Source organism: Chrysemys picta, chromosome 3 (genome assembly GCF_011386835.1).
Source record: "Chrysemys picta bellii isolate R12L10 chromosome 3, ASM1138683v2, whole genome shotgun sequence".
Taxonomy (NCBI): domain Eukaryota; kingdom Metazoa; phylum Chordata; order Testudines; family Emydidae; genus Chrysemys; species Chrysemys picta.
The window spans coordinates 51253053-51277678 of NC_088793.1; the positions used below are offsets into that span (position 1 = coordinate 51253053).

The window sequence follows — 24626 nt, forward strand, 5'->3', positions numbered from 1 at the left end:
TTCCAGCTCCAGGCAGCAACTGACTGCTCAGTCTCTGCTGCTTCTTTTTATATGCTTACCCTGCAGCCACTCTAGGCCACCTAGAGGACTTCTCTCTCTTTTCTGGGGCAGGATGAGGCAGGGCCACAAGGCCTCCAGCAGGGGACCTCTGGATCTAGTCCACCCCGTCAAAAGGCCATAGGTTTAAGGACACTTGACATGAATGGGTGATCTAGGAATAACTCCATGCCAGTGAGGTCATAAGATTACTGTAAAAGATGTACCAATAAGTGATTTTAAGGAAAACTAGATTGCAGTGGACCTCAACGTATTGGGTAAGATCAGGAGACACCTGAGTGTAACAGCATGGAATGTCCTGGCCTGACCACAGGTTATGTGTTGTACGTAGATGCTCATGAGAATAAGAGGAACCACAAACAATGAAAATGGGACACCCCAATATTCATGTGGTGTGGAAGTACAAATAAGGAAAACCCGCATGTGTATTCATAAGGTGTTTTGCATAGTCAGAACAACAATATAAAAGAGGTTCCCTGGTTTGGTAAAAGTGGGAAGACCCCAGGGAACAACCCCATGGGGAACCCCAACAGGAACCACCCCTCTATCGATTGTCTTTCACGAGATCCATCAGACCATAAAATATCTTTGAGGATGTGAGGATGACCACAGTCTTAGTCATTGCATGGGTTTTTATAGGATTTACATATGCATTGGTAATTGTAACTTTACTTATTGCTTTAATAAAACTTGTAGTACAGATAAGATTTTGTACTTCTGATTGTGACTGATCACTATCCTTGGCCTTCATGCATTCCTAGAGTCTCCAAATCTGAGAAAGGTGATTTTCACTCTGTTGAATTTGAAACTGTAGCAACAGAAGCTGAACGCATGGAAGTTAAATACAAAATTACTAAATTCAATTTAATATTTTTAAAAGGCTATACTGGGGACTGCAGACAAGGCCTGGTCAGAATGGGAGAATTGCATGATTTCACCTGGAGCCCAGTGATGGCTTGATGCCTGAGGCCTTGGCTACACTTACCAGCTAGTTCGACGGCTGGAAATCGAAGTTCTGGGTTCGACTTATCGCGTCTAGTCTGGACGCGATAAGTCGAACCCGGAAGTGCTTGCCGTCGACTGCGGTACTCCAGCTCGGCGAGAGGAGTACCGCGGAGTCGACGGGGGAGCCTGCCTGCCCAGTGTGGACCAAGGTAAGTTCGAACTAAGGTACTTCGACTTCAGCTACGTTATTCACGTAGCTGAAGTTGCGTACCTTAGTTCGAATTAGGGGGGTAGTGTAGACCAAGCCTGAGACCTGGAAGGACATGTATTCATTGAGACCAGCAGGAGTCAGGGGTGCAGTTCACCTAGTAACTTACAATCCATTAAGATCACTAGCTGCGTAACTATGACAGGACCAGAGATTTATTAGGGATTAAGATGAAACCTTAACAGAGAAGGACAGATTTGGGATAATCTGTAGGATTTCTTGCCCCTTTTTCTGAAGCATCTGGTACTGGCCAGTGTAGGAGACAGGATACTGGACTAGATGGCTCACGTGTAGGACCAGGCATAAAAATTCCTGTTCCTATTACTCTACTTTTCTCCACACCAACTATCTGTTATTATCCAGTGATGTCTTGCATTGTACTTGTTGCATGTGGATCAGAGACCACACACCACCCATCCTCCAAACCATTATGGGCCAGACAGCTAGTTTGCTTTGACCATCCAACCTTTAAGCACTGCAATCCCCTAAGATCACACCATGCCATCATGGCAAGATTGGAGAAGTGCGGTATGCATTTCCTGCAAGAGGTCTGAAGTGATTCCTACTGCCTGTAGAGTATACTCTCCCACTAGCCAAAGAAAACAAACTGCATCAGTCTAAAAACTACAGAGATATGAACATAAGAAGCTCTGTATTAGTCACTTCATGAATCATTTCCCTGATACCATTCCAGTTTGGGTCAATTTTAGGATAGCACCATCAGAAATGAGTAAAAATCTTTTACCTCCACGTTCTCTTCAGCAGGCTTGATATTTGCTGATATTAAGAAGCATATTGGGCTTGTCTCTAATACAGCTGTGCAGGAAAGCAGAGTTAAGTCTGACCTCACCCCCTGTGTGATCATATTTGGGATACTTTGGGTACATAGGGAGAGCAGATGCTGCATCCCCAGTACTCCTCATGAGAAGGTGGGTGAGGAAGAGATAAGCCTTGGCTCTGCCCCCTCAGCAAGGGGTGAGTCCTCTCTGGGGCTTCTTCTGGTGCACCACAACTATGCTCTGCCCTCTCAACAAGACATTGAAAAAAGTCTCTTGCCCTGAACCAAATTTGTGTAATTTCCAGGATTTAGACGTTTGTCTCAAACATCTCAAGACGTTTCTTTTAACATTCTAGCAGGGGTCTATGAAAAATATCTAATAGCATAAATGTATGGGTACAGCTAAAGATCCAGAGAAGCTGGCAGGGTAATATAAATCCTATAGTTGCTCTATTTTAAAAAAAATTCCTCTATTTAAAATAATGGCTAAAGAAAGGTTTAATGCGCTCTTCTTGAGTTTACATAATTGAAAATTTAATATATTTCAATGCACAGTACAGGAAGCCTATGATTATTAAGCAAATGGTGTGTGGTCATGACATTTATGACATTCTGTACATACCATTTCCTATCTTAGAGTAATTCTTATTAAATAGTATTATTTGTCTTGATGCCATTTCATAAGGACCTAGATAATAAGGCCACCAATGAACTAAAACGGATAGCTTGGAATCTATTTCTTGTCATATATTTAATCAGTTTTTAAATCTGTTTTGTTGGAACACCTCTGAGACCTCATGTCCAGTAAAAAAGATACCAAGAAACCAGCTTTATGTTTTTTCTATATGTGATTGGTAATCTTAATAATCCATAGATATATTTGATCTAATTAAATAGCTAGTGTTGAATTGGAAAATTTAGTTCAAATTCTGCTCTTAATTTATAGCATATCTTCTTCTTCTTGCATCCTAATGCCAGACTCTGGAGTTACAATAATTCTAGAATGGACCCAGTTTCCTACTTCCCTGCTCCAGAGTGATCAAATTGTTTGTTTTATCTTGCTCCTATTTTAACCTCCACTTTGTCTGCCCCCTGGATTATCAAATCCCCCACCTATTGCTGACATCCATACTCTCTGCTCTCTGATCAAATCCTACTACTACTTTGGCTCTTCCCCAACATGCTCAATAGAAATTCTATTGTAGATCAAGAGCAGTATATGACCCCTTGTTTCTGTTCCACTAAAAAGAAAGTAATTTGTTACCCATTTTCGGAGGAGAAACCTATTTACAATCATGATGTAATCAAGGCATGATGATGGCTTAAAGCTGGATTAGATTATAAAACTTTAAAGACTGGAATGGAAAAGACCTTATGGAAGGAAACTTCAGATTGTTCTGTCTTTCACACTGCTATTCAAAATGAAAGCATTTATGTGTATGCAGCCTGGCCCAGATTCTTATCATATTCACACCATATAATGTCACTGAACACAGTGATTTACTCCAGTGTAACAAAGGAGGCCTTCTCAGACTAAACAGACAGCTGGTTTCCACATTATACAAAATGGTAATATAATCTATTCATACTATTTCTCTTCAAAGGGGTTTGGGAAGATACTAAAGGCCTGAATCTTTGAAGATCCACTCCTTAGAAGCACTGAACATCCTCAGTTCCTGTCAGCATCTACCTCCTCCAATCAGGCTCTTAAAGAGAAGGGACACTGAAAAATGACAAAATACAAAATGTAACATGACATGCTGCCTCCACTTGGTTCCCCTGCCCTGTTTTGACTCTTTCCATCTTTTCTCTGGTCATAGATACAGAAGTTTCTCATCTGCTCTCCTTCTCTAGCTTCTCCATTTGCCCCAGTGACCCCATCCCCTCCTATCTGCTGATCTCCCTTGCACCCACAGTGATCTCCTCCTCTTACTCATCTTCTTAACCTCTCACTCACTTCTGCCAAAAATGGTTTAGTCTCTCCCATTTAAAAAAAACAAACCTTGACCCCACTTGTCTGTCTGTCTCCCCATCTTCCTTTCATCTCTAAGGTTATTGAATACACTATTTACAATTGCCTGCAGTTCCTCTCCTCCAATTCCATCCTAGATTTTCTCCATTCTGGCTTCTGCCCCTTCCACTCTACTGGAACTGCTTTTGCCAAAGTCTCTAATGACTTCTTCGTAGCCAAATCTCAGAACCATACTACATCCTCATCCTCCTTGACCTGTTAGCTGCCTTCCACACAGCCAACCATGCTCTTTTTAAAAATCTTGTCCTCCCTTGGCTTCTGCAATTCTGCCCTCTCCTGATTCTCCTCCTACCTCTCTAATTACTCCTTCAACGTGTCCTTGGGAGGATGCTTCCTCTCTTCCCTCCGGCTTTCTGTGGGGGTTCCACAAGTATCTGAACTTGGTTCTCTTTTCTTCTCCCTCTACACCTTATCACTGGGTAATCTAATCCATAAACACAAATTCAACTACTATCTCTGTGGCGGATTCACAGATCTACCTCTCTACTCCAGACCGGTTTCCTTCTGCCCAAACAAAAATCTCAGTCTGTTTCTCTGACATCACCTCATAGATGTCTAGCTGCCAGACCAGGATCTACATGGCTGAAACAGAACTCTTAATCTTCTCCCCAAACCCTCTGAGGTAACTTCTTTCTTGATCACTGTGGACTACACCACCATCCTGCCCATGACTCAGACCTGTAACCTGGGCATCATCCTCATTATGGATTTCTCTCTAGGTCTTCTCATCCAGAGTATGCCTAAGTCTTGCAGATTCTTTCTGCATGACATCGCTAAGATATGGCCATTTCTATTCATCCACACAGCTAAAACTCTCATGCAGTCTCTCATCATCTCACATTTTGATTACAACAAACACTTTTTCTGTCCTTGTGTCCTTGATAAATGCAGTTTTGTGATATCCAATCAAAATGCTGCTGCAAAGATAATTTTCCTAGCCTTAGGTGCTTTGACCACATCAAATCTTTCTCTGCACCTCTTTACTGGCTCCCCCTTTATTGTATCAAACATAAGCTACTTTGTCTTCACCTGCAAGGACCTGCCCAACCTATCCCTACCCTACATCAATCATCTTTCATTCAGTATGAAAGAAGCTCTATGTAAACCTCTGCAAAACTAACTCCTCCTCCTCCTCCTCCAAATCCCTCCTTAAAAATCTAATTTGCTCTGAGGCCTACAAAAAACTTTGAGTTTGATTAGACTCCTGGTGCACTGAGAGAAACCACTGCTTATCATCTCATTCTTTCCTTGAACTCCTTCATCTGTTGGTATCCATCTGTGGTCTCTTGTCTTATACTTTGATTGTAAACTCTTTGGGGCTGGGACTGTCTTTATTCTGTGTACAGCACCTACCACAATGGGGTTGGTTCATTATTGGGACTCCTAAGCACTATGATAATACAAATGATAAAGAACAACAGTATGGCATGAACTCAGAGTTGGTAAGAATGCTCAGTGGTGGTAGCTGACTCACTAGGTTTCTCTCACAAGAGAAAGAAGGTCTCTAGGAGCAATATAGGGATTTCTCAGTGCTCTTACAGAATTAGAATATGATTTTCTTCATAGGTCCTTTCTCTCTGGGATATGACAAAGATGCACATTGCCCCATGTGCAAAGTCTCAAAACCTTCTCCCTTATGAAGCATGAGTTCAGATTGTGCAAGATGACATTTTCAGAGTGACCTGACTGCTAAGCCCTCTTCTTACAAATTATAGACTGAAAGGAATACATTTAGGCCCATTTCCTTAATTTGTCCTTTTTTTAAGGTGTGATGTGTTGTGTTATGTCATGTGTTGCAATAATTAGGACTAATAGAATGAGATCAATGTAGAGCTTCAGCTAGTGTGTTAATGTTTTACTTGATGACTGACTTTCAGAATTTATAATAACTCTTTGCCAAAGCTGGATACAAAAATTAACATAGATGACTATTTTGTAGTCAGTTTCAGACTCACATACAACAGAATATCAGATTTTGTTCTGAGATGTCAAAGGAGGAAAAAGACCTTCTACATTGACAAAATTTTAATATGGTTTTGTGGCAAGTACAATATCCAGATCGCAGTCAGGAACTGATTAGCTTTTGCAGATTCTGAATTAGTAGTACATCTGACCAGTCTAGACTAGAACAGCATAGGAATAAGAAAAAATTCGGACCAATTATAGGTTGCAGTAACAGTTAAAGTGTGTATTTTGATTTTGCTTACAATGAGTCTAGGATTAAAAGACACTGGAACAAATTTTCTGATGATGTACACTCTGAGCAATCCAATTGACTTCTTCAGGCTGTGAGTTAAGTACACAAATATTCATTGCCTCATGAAATCAATTGCAGTACACAATATAACCCACAATGTTGGAACATTTAGCCCTACCCCTCCACACCATTTAATCTGATCTTTTTCCTGAACATTTAATTCTTAAATCCTACTTCCAAACTCCCGTACCACATCCTTACTTTAACATGTTTTATATGGATTACAAATAAACCTTAATGATTTAGGAAAAGATGCCACATTTACCTGCCTTGCTTTACAATTACTAAGATCTGGGCATTAAATATAAATTATAAAATGGCTACTAAAAATTCTAGATCCCCATAAGCTGATGGGATATCTGTTCCATATAGTTTCTCATAATGAGGCATAGAATATAACCACATAACCTCATGGGAAGATTAGTATAATGTTCTTTAGTATTCTGCTAAACCCCCAAATATGAGGGTTGGATGTTGTAGAGGAAAATTGATTCCATTATGAAATAATTGGAATAAAACATTTATATTATTGTCTGATGCTTCTGTGCCATTTCAAACTTCCCAATTAGAATACATTATTATTAATGGAAGTTATAAATGCAACTCCCCCACACTTAAAAGAAAGAACAGATCTCTTATTCTGTATGTTGGCAGTGTTTCAAATGGAAAAGCCTACTTCAACTGTATGACACCTCCTTCGATAAATATTTTACTTTTTGTCTTTATGCAAAACATACTCACATTTCATCAAAAAGCAAGGGTAAAGGTGAAAAATGCTTGTCAAGGTTTTCCTATATTTGGAGGCCTGTTCTCCCTTTCCAAACAAAATTTTGATCCTGTATTATGAGTTTGTGTGTGTGAGTGTCCATTAGAATATACAACAATCGTTATTATGATAAACACAGCAAAACCCACATTCACGTTATTAGACTGAGATAAAACGAAGGCCTACATTTATAAAGCACTGCAGAAACTTTAACTTGGATCTCTGATGAAATCATATCTATAAAACCAAGTGCAATATTTTAAAATGTACCTAGAAATATTTTGCATATGAAGAACAGAAATGCAGCCTTTTTTGCAACAAAGGTAGCTGAATTAACACAGAAGTATCAAAAAGATCCACTATTTCCCTGATAATTTCATTTTCATTAGGGAAATAGCAAATTATTTTGATACTGCTGTTTTAATTTCCATTAAGCGGAAAAAGCCATCACCTTCAAGCCCTTCCTCAAAACATAACTTGGCTGTAATTCAAACAGGAAACCTGATAATAGCTAGAATTATGCATATCCTATTATATTTGCTATCCACTCTCCCCCATGCAACCTTCTTATTTGTGTCATTCACCAATTATGTTTATTTCAGAGCAGAGGCTTTTATTTATTGTATCTTTGTATAGCGCCTAGTGCAACAGGGCCCAACTTTGTTTGGGCCTTTGGGTGCTGATGCAACATAAATGTTAAATGACAGTAACTGTTCTTAAAGTGTGTCTTGAAATGTTGTGGACAATACTGAATTCATAAAAGGAGAAAGTCAATGTAAATCAAAGGACTGTAATTTAGCTCCCCAGTTTGTAATTGTAAGGAGGATGAGTTCAAGGGACATGATATAAAAGTTGGAGGTGGAGGGATATATAAGAAAAGAAATCTATACTATTGTAAAAAGAATTTTTACATGATTTTGTTGTCAAGGAAAAAAATCTCTAATTATGGGCCTGCTTTTGTGCTACTGGCTTTTAATTACGTGTCTGTCTTTTTAATTATGCTGTTGAAGATTTATATAGCCCTGGATAGTAAAATGAAACAAAGGGAATCAAGGATCTAAAAGTTCATCTGGAAGACGTTGTCATTCTTTGCAATAAGGAACAATTTGATGAAAGTGTCTCTCTAAAAGGAACCTGCAAAGAGTAAAATACTTTAGTACCCCATAGAAGTTAGTTAGTACAGTGGGAGTTGATTTTAATAGAAATGCTGTTAAAATATTAAAACCATTATGGCCAAATTAAATTCTCCAGGCACTGAGCAAAATTCCCTCAGCCTGCAGCTGATCATGGAAAGGAAGGAGCTAAGGTAGTTGTTCCATGCCAGCCATTTCATAATCTTGGGTCTTAACATTTGGACTCCTGATGGTGCACTACCACTTTTAGAGCTAACATTAATGTCAGTGGTCAAAGATGAGGTCCTAACAGAGCTGTTAAGAAAATAAAATAAGTAAAAATAATAATAATTAATAATATAGTTACAATTAAAGTAACATTTCATTTCTATTTTTATTGAAATACTACATTCATCTGCATTTTCTGACCAGCTTAGATTTTTTTAAAATTGGCAGACTTCTGGATTCTCTGCTTGTGTTTTCTCTGAATTGTGGACTCTTTTTCCATTGGTTATTTCAGTAACTAGATATCTCCTTTAAAAGTATTTTCCCATAATTCATGGTGTCCAAGTAACTTTAAAAAGCAAAATCAAGTGTCTCAGTACACTGAAGAGAGGGAAAAGTTGTAAGGCAACATCCTCCCTGTTATTTAACTCAACTGTCTTCCCTTCTTCCCTCCCCCACCCCAAATTCTTCCTAAGAGCTCCTGTATTAAACATTACGTCCTCCTGGGATAGAATTCCAACCTCAAGCATTCAACAATCATGAGTCCAGCCCCTCCAATCATGAGCTTTTAAAAATACCATATGCATCTTCTCAATTGTCCAATGATATAATAGCCGTTAGGGGTCATATTATCAGGCTTTTCCTTGCAATCATGGGGGGCATTTTTTAAAATAAAAGCTGAAATTCTCATGTAATCACAAGAATTCAGGATTTGGGGCTTTAAGAAAAGCATCAGCTATCATGAAACTCATAAAATTGAAAGAGTTGGCAACACTGCTTTTTCTAATATTTATGCTGTGACTTGTGCCAACGGTTCTGGGTAAATATTAAACTTGGTGGAGGGGCTATTTCCTGACCGATAAAGAAACTTGGTATCAGTTTATAAATCTAAACTAAAACTAAACTAAAAATGAGACCTGTGTGAAAAAGTTGTCAGTTCAGTGACTCTGCTACCTATCAATTGCTGGTAGAGTGCAAACTTTTTGGGTGTATGATAAAGAACCTTTTACTTAAATAATTAAGTCAGTACCCCCTTTATAATGTAGCACAATGGAACCAAATACATCATTGTCCCCTCTTTCATTTTGAGCTACTCTTCTAAAAAATTCCATCAGCTTAGCTAGACAAGACCTATTCTTCCGATCCACGTTGTTGATAACTTAGTTTCCAATATTTTGCCAAGTATGTAGTCTTTTCACTTCTCGGAAGGTAAAAGTTGAAGTCCCCAATCTATAATTAGCCTTTTAGCTTCTGTTTCCTTTATAACGAATATCAACCTTCATCCAATCCCCGGGAACTTTTCCTTGCTTGAGTGACATATCAAACTCTCCTGCTTCCATACATGTCAACAAGGGCCTCTTCATTTCTGGTTACAGCAATACTGCCAGTTCATACTCTGTTTCCTCTGCAATTCTAATATCCTTTCACACTAACCAATCACTGCCTATTGCTCCTTCCACTCACTTACTTAAAAAGGGTTCCAAACACACAAATCACCTGGAGATGCTTGACATAGGAGGAGTTGCTGTGAAAGCTGGACAGATAGCGGTCAGGCTCCCAGGGGAGTAACATATAAAAGGAAGAGGAGGCTAAGAAAATAAAATCACCACCTTCTCTAGCGGAGTTGTGCTTCTGTGACAGAACAAGGGCAGGAAACCCTAGCCTTCAGAATAAATTCTGTGGCTCTGATGAGTGACCATGAAAGTTTATGAAATCTGAGAAGATACAAACATTATTCAATACAGTGACAAAATTTTATAGAATAAATGTAATATTAAAGAAAATAAATTATTTATACTTAGCGTATATTATTCCCTAGGTTGTTCATGCATTTTATAAATTACTGCTTACACAAAGCAGAAACAATGAACAAATCCAGTTTTCACACAATGGTGAAATCCTGGCTTTATTGAAATCAAAGGAAAAACTTCCACTCACTTGAATGGGGTCAGGGCTTTCCCCAAATTGAACAATCTTGCGGTTGATATTGTGTATTATACACATGTCCAAATTTGCAAACCTTTTATGGTACAAAGGAGCAAATTGACAAAGCAAGACTTAAATGCTATACTTTTTATATGTATGCTACAGCAAAATGAGAATAGGAATTGACATAACAAAAATTAACTGCTACTAAATGGAAAAACATCTACATTATGGACAGAGCAGATTTATGTGACGCACTTCATTTAACGAAGTGGATGCAGCAATATACTAATTAGAAAAATTGCATACTAGGATGAACTTAATGTTATTTCAAAAGGAAGTTTTTGTCTTTCTTCAAAATAAAGCATAAAAAGTAAGGAGTGATTATGGATGGGCAAATGGATTTTTGATGTATTTGAAGAAAATGCATACATACGGAAGTTAAGGAAAAACATTCTTAGATCTTAATGGTCCATCTCTACTCTAATCCCTTGTTCTCCTTACACATATTGCCATAGGGATAAAGTCTGTAATAAAATGTGTTCTACACTACAAAATAGTTTGAGAACTTGTGTGGGACTCACCCCTGCGGCATCTCCTGCTGGTCATCTCAAGGAATTAGCTCTCCAGCCCTCGGCGCGCCCTCTGCAGGCCGGTGTCCCGCTGCCCCCCATGTCCCTCCCAGGATCCCAGTGCCACTCATAATAACTCTTTGCCAAAGCTGGCATAGGCAAAGGGATTCGGACCCGCTGCCTTCCTCTGCTTCCCAGTACCTCTATGGGCCTTGGACCAGGCCCTGCAGCCTGGGGAGTTGCCAGCCTGGAACTCCCCTGGCTCTCCCCAGCCCTACTTCACTCCCAGTACCCTTTCTGCAGGCAGCCAGGCCCAGCTCTCTGGCTCACAGCCTTTTTATACAGGCCAGCTGTGGCCTGATTGGGGCGTGGCCCAGCTGCGGCTGCTTCCCCAGCCACAGCCCTCTCCAGTGTCTATAAGGGGAAGGACTGACACCCCAGGGCAACACCTTGCCCCAGTTAGGGGGGGCAGCGAAAGGTACCCCCCTGGGTTTTTGTTTGAGACTGTTTCTTTTTGTTTGGTGGAGGATCACCCCTTAGGTTGACCCTCAGGCCTACCATGAAAATACGACCAAGGGAACACAGAAGGGGGAAGGCAAACCCTGCCTGAGTGGGGCTGATTACCCCAGGCCCACCATCACCAGAGGGAGAAGCACTAAGTCTGACAAGAGAAAAGGGGCACCTTGCCACAATGTATTATACATAAAGACTTGTGTACTTTGCTGATCTTCTGCCACTGTTTTAACAATAAAATGTGGAAGGTGCTGAACTACCACACCTTATAAAAGCATAGACAGCTACAACAAAGGGTTCCAACGGCATCTTCCCCTTAGCTTGTGAGAACACCCATTCAATAGGAGGAGAGGGAGCTGTGTGTGTGCCTGCAGATGGGAAGAGTAAGGGACTGAGGAATCTATAGTATTACTCGCTATTTCAGTTGAATTAAACACACTCAAGAAGGGAAACACTATTACTTGGCAAGAAAGATTATAGGCTGTGCACTTTATTTGAAATGGTTAAAAAAGTGTTCCATATAAGTCAGGTAGGTATATCAATAGTAAAGGACTGCAATCATTTCTGTGATTTGAAGAAGGGTATGAAAACCTTGTTAGGGGACTTTAGGATAATCTCCCCTTAGCCATTAAAAAAAAAATACTTGCCATTGTGTGCAATGTGCTGCCCTCCGCAAGAGGTAAAATGTGCCATTCAGAAATATTTTTATGAGCCCCAGAAATAAGATATCTCTGGAAAGGAATGACTGAAGTACACATAGATAGAAAGGGAATGAGTCAGAGAGAACACTTGCTCCATTACAGGCAGGGATTGCCTGAGATGTCATCAGGGGCATTGCCAAAATTCCTGCCTCATTTTGAGCCCTCTTGTAGTATATAAAATTTTAAACTAAAAATCTGTCCCCCATAAGAGGTATATCTGATTTGCAGAACAAAGCTGGACTTCAGGAAAGTGAGCAGATCATCTATAGTTCTTCCTACACTAATAGTGCAGCCACCTGAAGCAGGGCCATATTTAAACATGACCAAAAATCCTTGGATGAACCAAGTTATATGCTGGCTTCAAAAAAACCCTCTCTATTTATCTATTGCATACTGTTTATACAAGGTTCTGACTAAGTTAATTCCAGTACTAGCCCATACCTAGGGCCCAGGTATTACCTCAGTAAGTGAAGGCATATCTTGAAGGGGAAAGTGAGTGATGATACAAGAGACCGCTGCACACAAAAGTTAGATAACAATCCATATTTAACCATAAAATCCAGCGAAAAGTAACTAGCAACCAAATGAACAGCATGTTATTCACTTATAGTATCCAGAGTAGATAGGCAGCTAACAACACTCCTAGAACATACATGCTCAAAATAGACATCCCATCTCTAACCCAGAAACTTTCTGAGGTACAAGGAAGCTGCCAATAAAATATAAGGACTTCAGTAAGAAAGTCACAAGTTTAAAAGTTGTCTGTTTTCCCTTCCATTTTCCCATGACTCTTGGCTGTCTCTCTATTATTGCCATGCCACTTTTTTCTTTTCTCATTCTTATCAATTGTTTTAAATTATTATTTTATGTCTTTTTCTTGCCTCTCTTTTCTTTTTCTTTGCAAAGAAACATGTGTTTTCCTCTTATTCTTCATTGTCTCCTGCAATTACATTCCTTTCGGTTGCCCAACATCCCTCTTTGCTCTTTCCTATATATACATATTCTAAGCGTATGTCTGTACAGCAATTAAACACACACAGTTGACTCAGGCTGCAGGGTTTTCAAACTGAGGTGTAGATGTTTGAGGTCTGGCTGGAATTATCCTAATATAGACTACAGCTGGACTTAGGCTCTTTACAACTCAAACTCACATAATATGTAATTTACATTCCTCCCTTACATATCAGCTCCAAGTTTGTCCCACTGAATCAAACTAAGGCCTGGTCTACACTAGGCGTTTATGTCGAAGTTAGCGCCGTTACATCGAATTAACCCTGCACCCGTCCACACTGCGATGCTATTTAGTTCGACATAGAGGTCTCTTTAATTCGACTTCTGTACTCCTCCCCGACGAGGGGAGTAGCGCTAAATTCGACATGGCCATGTCGAATTAGGCTAGGTGTGGATGGAAATCGACGCTAATAGCTCCGGGAGCTATCCCACAGTGCACCACTCTGTTGACGCTCTGGACAGCAGTGCGAGCTCGGATGCTCTGACCAGCCACACAGGAAAAGCCCCGGGAAAATTTGAATTGGAATTCCTTTTCCTGTCTGGCCAGTTTGAATCTCATTTCCTGTCTGGACATCGTGGCGAGCACAGCAGCACTGGCAACGATGCAGAGCTCTCCAGCAGTGATGGCCGTGCAGTCTGTGAATAGAAAGAGAGCCCCAGCATGGACTGATCATGAAGTCTTGGATCTCATCGCTGTGTGGGGCGATGAGTCCGTGCTTTCCGAGCTGCGATCCAAAAGAAGGAATGCAAAGATCTACGAGAAGATCTCTAAAGACATGGCAGAGAGAGGATACAGCCGGGATGCAACGCAGTGCCGCGTGAAAATCAAGGAGCTGAGACAAGGCTACCAGAAGACCAAAGAGGCAAACGGACGCTCCGGATCCCATCCCCAGACATCCCGTTTCTACGAGGCACTGCATTCCATCCTCGGTGCGGCCGCCACCACTACCCCACCAGTGACCGTGGACTCTGAGGATGGGATACTGTCCACGGCCGGTTCCTCGGACATGTTAGGGGACGGGGAAGATGAGGAAGGAGATGAGGAGGGCGAGGCAGTCGGCAGCTCTCACAACGCTGATTTCCCCGACAGCCAGGATCTCTTCATCACCCTTACAGAGATCCCCTACGAAGCGTCCCCAGCCGTTACCCCGGACACAGAATCTGGTGAATGATCAGCCAGTAAGTGTTGTAAACATCTAAACATTTATTTTTAACAAAACAGGAATATTAACAATTAAAAGAATGGGTTGTTCATGATTAGTGTGCCCTAGGCGCTTAACGGTTTAGTAATGGGCAGTGCAAGTTTTGAAAAGAAATCTAGCAATGTCCGGTTTTCAGTGATTGTCCTGCACAAGCCGCTCTACTGTTTATTCCCTGCTACTGCAGCTACAGTAAAATGTGGTCTATGTGTCCGGGGATAGAGCAGTAATCCTCCTGGGACATCTCGATGAAGCTCTCCTGGAGGTAATTTGAAAGCCGTTGCATGAGGTTCTTGGGGAGAGCGGCCTTATTGGGTCCTCCGAAGTACGACACGTTGCCGCGCCACGAGATTATCAAGTACTCGGGGATCATTGCTCTGCACAGCAGGGCGGCATACGGCCCTGGTCTTTGGAGGCTTTCCCGGAGCATTCTCTCTTTGTCGCTCTCGGAGATCCTCATCAGGGTGATGTCGGCCATGGTGACCTGCTTTTAATTAGGTAGGGGAATGTTAGTGTTGGGACTGCTTTCCCGTTCCTTTACAGAACTGTAACCGCTGGTTTGCAGCCACGCGGTAGAGGCGGGAGAGGGGCAGCCGAAAGGGATCGTTCCCGGGGACAGCCGCGAGGGGGTGGGACAGGGGCAGAGTTCCCGCTTGCCGGATTGCTGGCAGCAGGGACTGACATTGCTTTAAATGTGAAATGAGGCCAGTGGTAATATAAAAATTTTAAACTGCCACAAGTGTATGGCTTACCATGTCTGCCTGCAACAGAAATTCCGTTGTGCTGCCTCACTTCTCAAATGTGCTGTTCAAGACCCCAGGCACTGAATGCGAAGGCCGAGAATTCGACCTTGTGCTGAGTGTGCATGTGAAAGGTGCTGTGCATGGTCTTGTTCACAGAGAAAGACTATGTTCTTTGTTCACAACTACATTTATCTTTCTGAGGAATTCACTCCCTTTTTCCCATTTCCACAGCCCCGTCTGCGACTGTCTCACAACCTAGCCTGGAATCACACTCCCAGAGGCTAGCGCGGATTAGGCGTAGGAAGAAGAGGACACGGGAGGACATGTTCTCTGAGCTTATGGCCTGTTCCCAAGCCCAGGCAGCACAGCAGACCCAGTGGCGGGAGAACTTGACCCGAATGCACCAAGCCAACATGGATCGGGAGGAGAGGTGGCGGCAGGAAGACCAGCAGGCGACTCAAACGCTGCTTGGACTACTGAGGGAGCAAACGGACACGCTCCGGCGCCTTGTGGATGTTCTGCAGGAACGGAGGCAGGAGGACAGAGCCCCGCTGCAGTCCATCTCTAACCGCCCTCCCCCGCCACCAAGTCCCATACCCACCTCACCCAAAGTGCAAAGAAGGAGAGGCGGCAGAGTCCCTGCCAAGTCTCACTCCACCCCTGCAGAGAGCTCTAGTAGCAGAAGGCTCTCATTTCCCAAAATTTGAAAAGTTCTTTCCTTCCCGCCTGACACAAGCCCACGTCCAAGTTTCACCTCCCAATGCCATGTGTAGTAGATAATAAAAAATTTGTTTCTGTTAACTACTGTTTCAATCATGTTCTTTTGGAGGAGGAGGGGAAAGGGGGTTGGTAATTGGACAGGACAGTCTCCTTTGGCAGGGTACATAGTCGGGGGCAGGCACAGCAGCAGGGCACATACACAGTGCAGTGATGCAGTGACTAGTTACCCCGGTTAGTCTGGGAGGTTGTTTTGATGTAATGTTGGGGGGGGGTGGGTTGCTCTGTGACTTTGTGGCGGGGGAGGGCAGTTACAGATCTTAAGCGCCGGTCCTTAGGCAGGATCACAGAGCCACACAGCATGGGATCTGTAACCGTCCTCCCCCTGCCACAAAGTCACATAGACCCCCCCCATACACACAGTCCCGATCAGGAGGGGTGACAGGCTCCGTTGAAACAAGCATCCCACCGCAGCGGAGCCTGTCAATCCTTGAGTTTAGAAGCTGCATTCGCGTCACAACACTACACCCGCTCCGCACCACAGTCTGCGTCCCAGTTTTAAAAAATTCCCGCGAAAACAGTATTAAAGAAAACGGTGTGCTTTAACAAAGTAGAACTATTTTTATTTCGACACGTGTGTTGGAGGGGGGTGAAGGGGGTATGTAACTGGATAGGATAGTCAACATTAACTGGGTAAAGAAACGGGGGCAGGTTTAGCTTCTCAGTACACAAACTTTAAAGTCACAGGTTACCCTGCTCACTCAGGAACTTTGCTTTCAAAGCCTCCCGGATGCACAGCGCTTCCCGCTGGTCTCTTCTAATCGCCCGGCTGTCTGGCTGTGAGTAATCACCAGCCAGGCTATTTTCCTCAACCTCCCAACCCGCCATAAAGGTCTCCCCCTTGCTCTCACAGAGATTGTGGAGCACACAGCAAGCTGCTATAACAATGGGGATATTGGTTTCGCTGAGATCACAGCGAGTCAGTAAGCTTCTCCATCTCCCCTTGAGACGGCCAAAAGCACACTCCACCACCATTCTGCACTTGCTCAGCCGGTAGTTGAAGAGTTCTTTTTCAGTGTCCAGGGCGCCAGTATAGGGCTTCATGAGCCAGGGCATTAGCGGGTAGGCTGGGTCCCCGAGGATGACTATAGGCATCTCCACATCCCCAACACTTATTTTGTGGTCCGGGAAGTAAATACCTTGTTGCAGCCGTCTAAACAGACCAGAGTTCCTGAAAACACGAGCGTCATGAACCTTGCCCGGCCATCCGACGTAGATGTTGGTAAAACGTCCCCTGTGGTCCACCAGTGCTTGCAGCACCATGGAAAAGTAGCCCTTTCGGTTAATGTACTGGGTGGCCTGGTGGTCCAGTGCCAGGATAGGGATGTGAGTTCCATCTATGGCCCCACCGCAGTTTGGGAATCCCATCGCTGCGAAGCCATCTATGATCGCCTCCACGTTTCCCAGGGTCACTACCTTTGGCAGCAGTACATCAACGATTGCCTTCGCTACTTGCATCACAACAACCCCCACGGTAGATTTGCCCACCCCAAACTGGTTCGCGACTGACCGGTAGCTGTCTGGCGTTGCAAGCTTCCAGAGGGCTATGGCCACTCGCTTCTGTACACTCAGTGCAGCTCGCAACCGGGTGTCACTGCGCTTCAGGGCAGGGGACAGCAACTCACAAAGTTCCAGGAAAGTTCCCTTCCGCATGCGAAAGTTTCGCAGCCACTGGGATTCATCCCAGACCTGCAGCACTATGCGGTCCCACCACTCAGTGCTTGTTTCCCGTGCCCAGAATCGCCGTTCCACGGCATCAACATGACCCATTGCCACTGTGATGTCCTCGGCGCTGGGTCCCCTGCTTTCTGACAGGTCTGTGCTACTCTCAGACTTCAGGACATCACCGCGGTGCCGTAGCCTCCTCGCCTGACTTTTCTGCATCTGCCTCAGGGAAACCTTTATGATAAGCTGCGAGGCGTTGAGAGCGGCCACAACTGCAGCGATGGTCGCAGCAGGCTCCATGCTCGGAGTACAGTGGCGTCCGCGCTGTCAATGACTGGAAAAGCGCGCGAACTGATTTCCCGCCGGCGCTTTCAGGGAGGGAGGGCGGGAGTGATGGACGGATGACGACAGTTTCCCAAAAGCACCCTCGACTCATTTTGTTACCCAGAAGGCATTGCCGGCTACACCCAGAATTCCAATGGGCAGAGGGGACTGCGGGAACTGTGGGATAGCTGACCACAGTGCACCGCTTCGAATGTCGACGCTTTCACCGTTAGTGTGGACGCACAAAGTCGAATTACTGTCCTTAGTGTGGACACACACGTTCGACTTTGCAATATCGATTACAAAAATTCGATGCAAGTAAAATCGAACTACTCTCGTAGTGTAGACAAGGCCTAAGGCTTGGCCTACACTCACAATTTATGTTGGTATAACTACATTGCTCAGGAGTGTAGATTTTCTGTATCCCTGAGCAACGCAGTTAAACCAACCTTAATCCCAGTGTAGTCAATGCTAGGTTAACGGGAGAGCTTCTCCCATTGACATAGCTATTATCTCTCGGGGAGGTGGAGTACCCACACTGATTGGAGAAGCCCTCCTGTCGGCGTACGTAGCATCTTCACTAAAGTGCTACATTGGCGCAGCTTAATCAGTGCAACTACACCACTGCAGCCTTTGAAGTGTAGACAAGCCCTAAAAGACTAAGGGAGTTGTGAGTTATACTAACTTCCATGCCTGTGGACTAGAAGAAAAGAGTAGTGCAGAAAAAGCAGCTAACAGGGGGGCATAAGAACATGTAAATTAAAGACTTCTGTTTAAACTTAGCCAGGAAACAGTTGTGAGAAGGTGTAAATTAGGGTTTCTCTACACAGAGATTGAAATAATCAAACTGGGTGTAATTCACACCTTCAATTATTTTGGTGAAAGTCTGTGTGTTGATACTTTGCTTTTAGAATAAAAGTGTTCTATTCCAATGTGCTGTGAGTTACACATAAATAGAACACTTTTATTCTGAAATGAGAGCATCAACAAACACAGACTTGCAACAAAATAACTGATGTTCTGAATTAAACCAATTTAGTTATTTTGGTTTCAAGTCCTTACAGTAAATTAGATTCACTTACATATCAGATCTATGAGTGAATGAGTGCAAGATACTACCCAACACATCACTTCTGATTTAGACCAACACTCTTTATCAGCAGAGGCATTTTGACATCTTCTCCTTGGAAAGAGTGAAAGAGTTAAATCTTTCCAAAATGTAATGTTACTTGAAATATAATATAAAATCTTTGTAAACACACCTCTTTGCATTTTGACACATTTTTTTTAAGTTGCAGAGTTAAACAAAGTTGCAAGTTCAAAACCCAGTACTATCACCTTAGTATTTCAGCCGATTTGTCTAAGTTGGAAACTTTAGGCTCAAGGATCCTTCCTTGCTTAAAGGAAAATAGGTTTTTGCCTTTACCTGACATAATATTAGATAATCATCACTAATCATGATCTCTGATATTTTTTCTGCTGCTTCCAATCAGCAACTTCAGGAATCAAATGATAGACACATGAGTGCAGATAAATTTAAAACACTCATTCTGCAGCTTGAAGAGCTGTTTAGATACTAGAAGCCTGTTGTGTGTTCAGGTTAATTTTAATCAGGTCTAGCCATCTGCTTCTGAAACTGACTTTAGCTAGTCTATTCCTGTTATATTCTGGATAGTGATCCTCAACCTGTGTATCTAGAGCTGGGTTGTAGCACTTTATGATCCCTTACGCAGTATAAAATTCAGAGGTGCAGAAGCCTTGACAGGGGCAAATTGCATCCAGAAAGCTTATTTGTTGATTGGCAGCCCTAATTAAATATCTGGGGAATCTTTAGGCAACATGCAATGTATTTTCTTCCCCCAATCTGGTCAGGTGTTTTGATCCAAAGATTTGTGCTCCCGGGCACACCCAGCAGACATGTATAGCTCTTCCCCTTCTTTTCAGATTCCCTCCAACAGTGCTCATTAGGAATTTTAATTTTGTAATAGTTTATCAGTGATTGCTGATCACTAAAATAATTTTCTTGTAGAATACAGCACATAGAAGAAGCAGGTCTATCTGGCCAAATAATATACCATTTGGTTTACATTTTTTTATGGCATATCCTTTTCCTATCTTTCCAGAAATGTAGGTTTCACTCTAATGAAGGGCTCCTATTGCCATGATCTGATAAATGCACGAAATTATGCCCTTGTTGCCCAATTTACACATTGTATGTTTTCTAGAATAACATAGTGTTGGAATCTCTGATGAGTTAACATACTATCTAAGCAGTACAGACATTTATAAAAGGTAATCCTGGGCTGCCAAACTTAGCTCTGGTTTGATGATAACTCATTAATACTTTATTCTTACATATTTGACCTATTTAATGAATCCTTGATTCTTCCCAAATCTTGAAACTTCCTGGCTTCTGCTGTAGATTACATTCTAAATTCTTGCTAAGCAATCAATTCTAATGTTTCTGTTTGTAGACTGAGCTCTAGTTTGTGTGTCAGGAAGAAATATCCACCAATCTCCATGTACAGCACTACAGAACTGGCTAGCAATGATTTAGAAGATTTTCACTTTCCCCAAATGTAATTGATGATGGTTACCACCAAAGAAAGGGCGCTGGATCAAACTGACCAATAGTCTGATCCAAAATGGTAAATCCTATGTTTGAAGATAACAGATAGAAGCAAAATACATGAAGATTTGAGAACTATACAGTCTGGAGACAATGTTGGCAGGAAATCAATAACAGAAATTTTCTGAGTCTATTTTATATTAATGAAAAAAATTCCTTACCTACAGTACAGATAATTTATTTGACTGCTCAAAACATCCAGAAATATTTTATAACTTACATTTCTCATTAACATAACAAGCTAATTAAAGCAAATGAAGGTTAATTTAATCATACACAGGTATTTGAATAGATTATTGCATTTATCTATTAAATAGTTTGTCTTTCATTCTTCTATCCTCATTAAACAGTATTCTGAATAATTAGAATATCAGAAATAGCTTTTATAAAGATACAGTATTACTGTATTCTTATTAAGAATTTCAGGTCACCTACAGCATTTATACAAAATTTTACAAATCTAGGCAAAGTACCTCAGGCTATGAAGCAAGAAAGTAATTCTTTATATCACTGTGTGCATTTCTAAGGTCTTTACCATTTGGATGATTACATTATCTCAGTTTTATATTCACTATTCAGGAGGTAAATGTCATCTTGAATCACTGAATCTCAATTTTTTACACCTTTCATTTTGGTTGATAGGCTTTTTACCCATTGTAATTTATTGCTATTACTGATGAAAGTATAAAACTAAAAAACTGAGAGTATAATCAAGGCTAATGGTGAACCAAATACCATGTGATAATAAATTAGCAAGAAAAAATGCTTTAGAGACAAATTGAGAGGTTTACCATTTCAGGTTGAAAACTGTTACAACAACTGTTTATGTAAAATACAAGGCTGTACAAAGAGAATCGCATTCTCTTCTTTTATGTAAAAATACTACAACATGTCTTGGCTCTTTATTATACAGAGCTATGGAGAGGCATTTTCAGCTTAAGAACCTACACGTCTGGCTAACGTATGATAATTGTGGGCTAATGATAATTTTCATTTATCATGACATATAATGCGAAAGAGACCAAACTACTAAATTAGAAGAAACTGTGGCCAAAGCTGAGTGAATTTTGCAGGAAGGCATGTATATTGTTAGTCACTGCTCATAGTTATCCAACGACTATTCCGTTAAATTAGTATAACAAATGAAGACGCTGCAGCACATTTGAGCTGACTTTTCACAATTATTGGACTTGCCTTTATGTTCTTGCTGTGAAATTATATTCTGTTCTAAATTTGGTCATTAAGTTTATACAACGACAAGGACAAATACTGCAGTCTTTATTAAGAAGAAACTCCTATGTCAAATCAATGAAACTTTTGCCTGATTAAGGACCTGATCCAAATGTAAAGACTTCCATTGACTTCAATGGCTTTTGAATAAGGCCACAAGTTACAGTTTGGATCAGACTATCTAATTACAGCAAAATCTAAGAATGAAACTGTCATCCTAACTTTTAAATATCCTGAAGCCCTGCATAGTGTTTCTAAAGTCAAGAAACAAAATAATTAAGCATATGATTTTTCCACTTCTCTGCTGTGAAACACTAACAGTATATTAAATTATAGTTACAGTACCTTGGGATACTGTTTGACAGGGATCAGTACTCTTTCTGATAGCTTTATGTTTTTGTTGCTGATGACATCAAGGTATTTCTTTTCTTCATCTTCCTTTTTCCCATCAGAACCCTGAAATTTTTCAATTTCTGAAAAATTTAACAAAAAGAAAGCAATCAGTGAGATGATATATGTCATCCTCAGAAATTCTACTAGACTTAATATGCCTTTTTTTTCTATTTATAAAAAACATGATGTAATTGGACAAAAAAAACAACCAGTTGTAAATTTTGAGTTGTCTGGTCTTACTTAAGTCAATTTACAACTGCTTGGTTTTTTGTCCAATTACATCATATTTTTATAATCCTGCACCATTAATTCCAGTGAAACTAGGATTTGATACAAAGAGTGGTTTTTAGGGAGGGAGGTTTAAAGCACTCAGCATTGTTTAATTCTGCTTCCGCTGATGTTGATGGTAGAACCCTACTGATTTCAATGGGGGGAAGAAATAGACCAATGCTGAACATTTTTGAAAACCTCCCCTTTAAACCTTTACCAAAGATTCCATTTAGTTAACCAAATCTGAGAAAAGAAGCACTTTGGCTATGCTTGATGGACCTCTGTAAATGAGACCTGCCACAGTCAGTAAGATTCGGCTTGTAATTGTTTAGCTTACAGTGAAAGCATTCAAGAATGAAAGAATCATCTTGTCATTACTCTACTGACATTTTCCATTCAAGTGTGATTTTCATAGAAGTCATAAATGATGTTCAGGTCACTTTTCCAAATGAGATCACTTTCTTATGTGTGTGTGTGTGTGTGTGTGTGTGTGTGTGTGTGTGTGTGTGTGTGTGCACGCACACATCTGTGTGTATTTTTTAGAGTGGCTACTGTTAAAACAAACAGTTTTAATCTGCTGATCATGCAATAATAAAATATCCTGTTGACTTTTTAATTTAGATCTTATGAAAAATTGGGATTAATGAGCTACTTATGGTACTGTAGTTAGTAGTTAGCAGTTAGCAGTTCAGGACCAACAATTCTTTCCTTAAACTACTTTTAAGTAAGTATTAACTAATTTGCCCCCTTTATTTACTTGATATGTAAAATTAAATCAAGTGACAAATTCAACTGCTACACTACATAATATCTTTTCTGAACTAAGATCAGGGCTGTTAGGTGACATAGTTCAGTACACACAGGAATAATGATACTTAAAAGCACTTAACAGTCTCACAAAATCACCCTAAAAATGTATTCAAATTCACTTAGTTATGAACAATGTCACATACATTGACAACTGGTAGTAACACTGTCAGCAAAGACTAATGATAAACAGCAACATATCACTTTGAGGAGATGGGTCTAGTGAAAGAGCTTAGTGATATCAGAGGGCATGATTACAAATTCAATATTTCTAGCAATATCATTATTTCTCGTTATTAAGTGTCGCGCCCAGGATATTATAGCGCTTTCCAAACAAACATTCCAGAAGGGGCATTCCTGAGGCACTTGCAATCACAAAGCAGAGGCAGATAACCAGAGATGAGTGGAAGGGGAACAATAATTAGCAACGTATATGCAATTACCCAGACACACCTCTGTCCTGGTGCTGACAAAGCTACCACCATCTCCAGTATCTGTGGATAAATGTTGATCTTTTAACATTGACTACTCTAGGTCCAGCCTTACTTAAAACCTTCATTATTGATCAGCACTTAAATGTCACAGTGATCGACATACACAGACATAGAATGGATCTCAAATAGGGAGGAAACAATGAGTAATTAAATTTTTCAGATGATACTAATTTGAAAGAGAGACAAAAATATTATTCAAGACAAGGAAATTGACTCATCAATACTAAAAGAAATAAAATGATTTCCAAAAATGAATTCCAGTTTGGAAAAATGCAGTCTAATATACTTGGGGAAAACAAATGTGATACACAATATTCAATGTGAAGGAGAATTCAGGAAAGCAGCATGGCTGAAACAGTATGAGTGATAGTGGACAGTTAATTAGGCATGAGTTTACACAGCAATGTATGGCGGCAAAAATAGCCAGTGCATTCTACAATGGGTTGGTAAATAGGCATTCTCATACATAGTTCTAATGCAGCCATACAGGGAATATTCAATTTGTGGATTTTCATGATCAGAACAATGGACAAACTCCTGAGGGGGTTAAGAAAACATAGCTTGTTTGAAAGTTGATTAAGATGACCAAACAGCAAGAAGGGAGATGTATTATTTAGAGTGGTGCACAGAATCATAAATAGGAGTAATGGGATCAAATTAAGAAAGGGACTATTTAGACTGTGAACCTGGAGATACTTCCTGGCAGGGAGAACGATTAGACTATGAAATATTTCTAAGGAAAGTGGGGAAAGGCAGGTCACTATGGATATACAAATGAGACTGGGCAAAGCAAATGTAAATGTACAACATGGGTAATTTTGAACCAGCAGGGGAGATGGACTGACATGTCTAACCCATCGCTAAAAATCAATGAATCTATAGTTTACAGTGGCACTTTTAGGCCTTGGCTACACTTACCCGCTAGTTCGGCG

The 24626-nt window shown here is 41.1% G+C and overlaps 1 protein-coding gene across 2 annotated transcripts in view; it reads right to left on the bottom strand.

Annotated features, from left to right (window-relative positions):
• KHDRBS2 (KH RNA binding domain containing, signal transduction associated 2) overlaps positions 1-24626 on the bottom strand; it is a 572147-nt gene that overhangs the window by 409912 nt on the left and 137609 nt on the right. For both annotated transcript variants that reach the window (XM_042848839.2, XM_008163771.4), the window contains exon 2: positions 22076-22203. In XM_042848839.2, coding sequence (XP_042704773.1) covers positions 22076-22203 — 128 coding nt within the window. The remainder of the gene's footprint in view (positions 1-22075; positions 22204-24626) is intronic.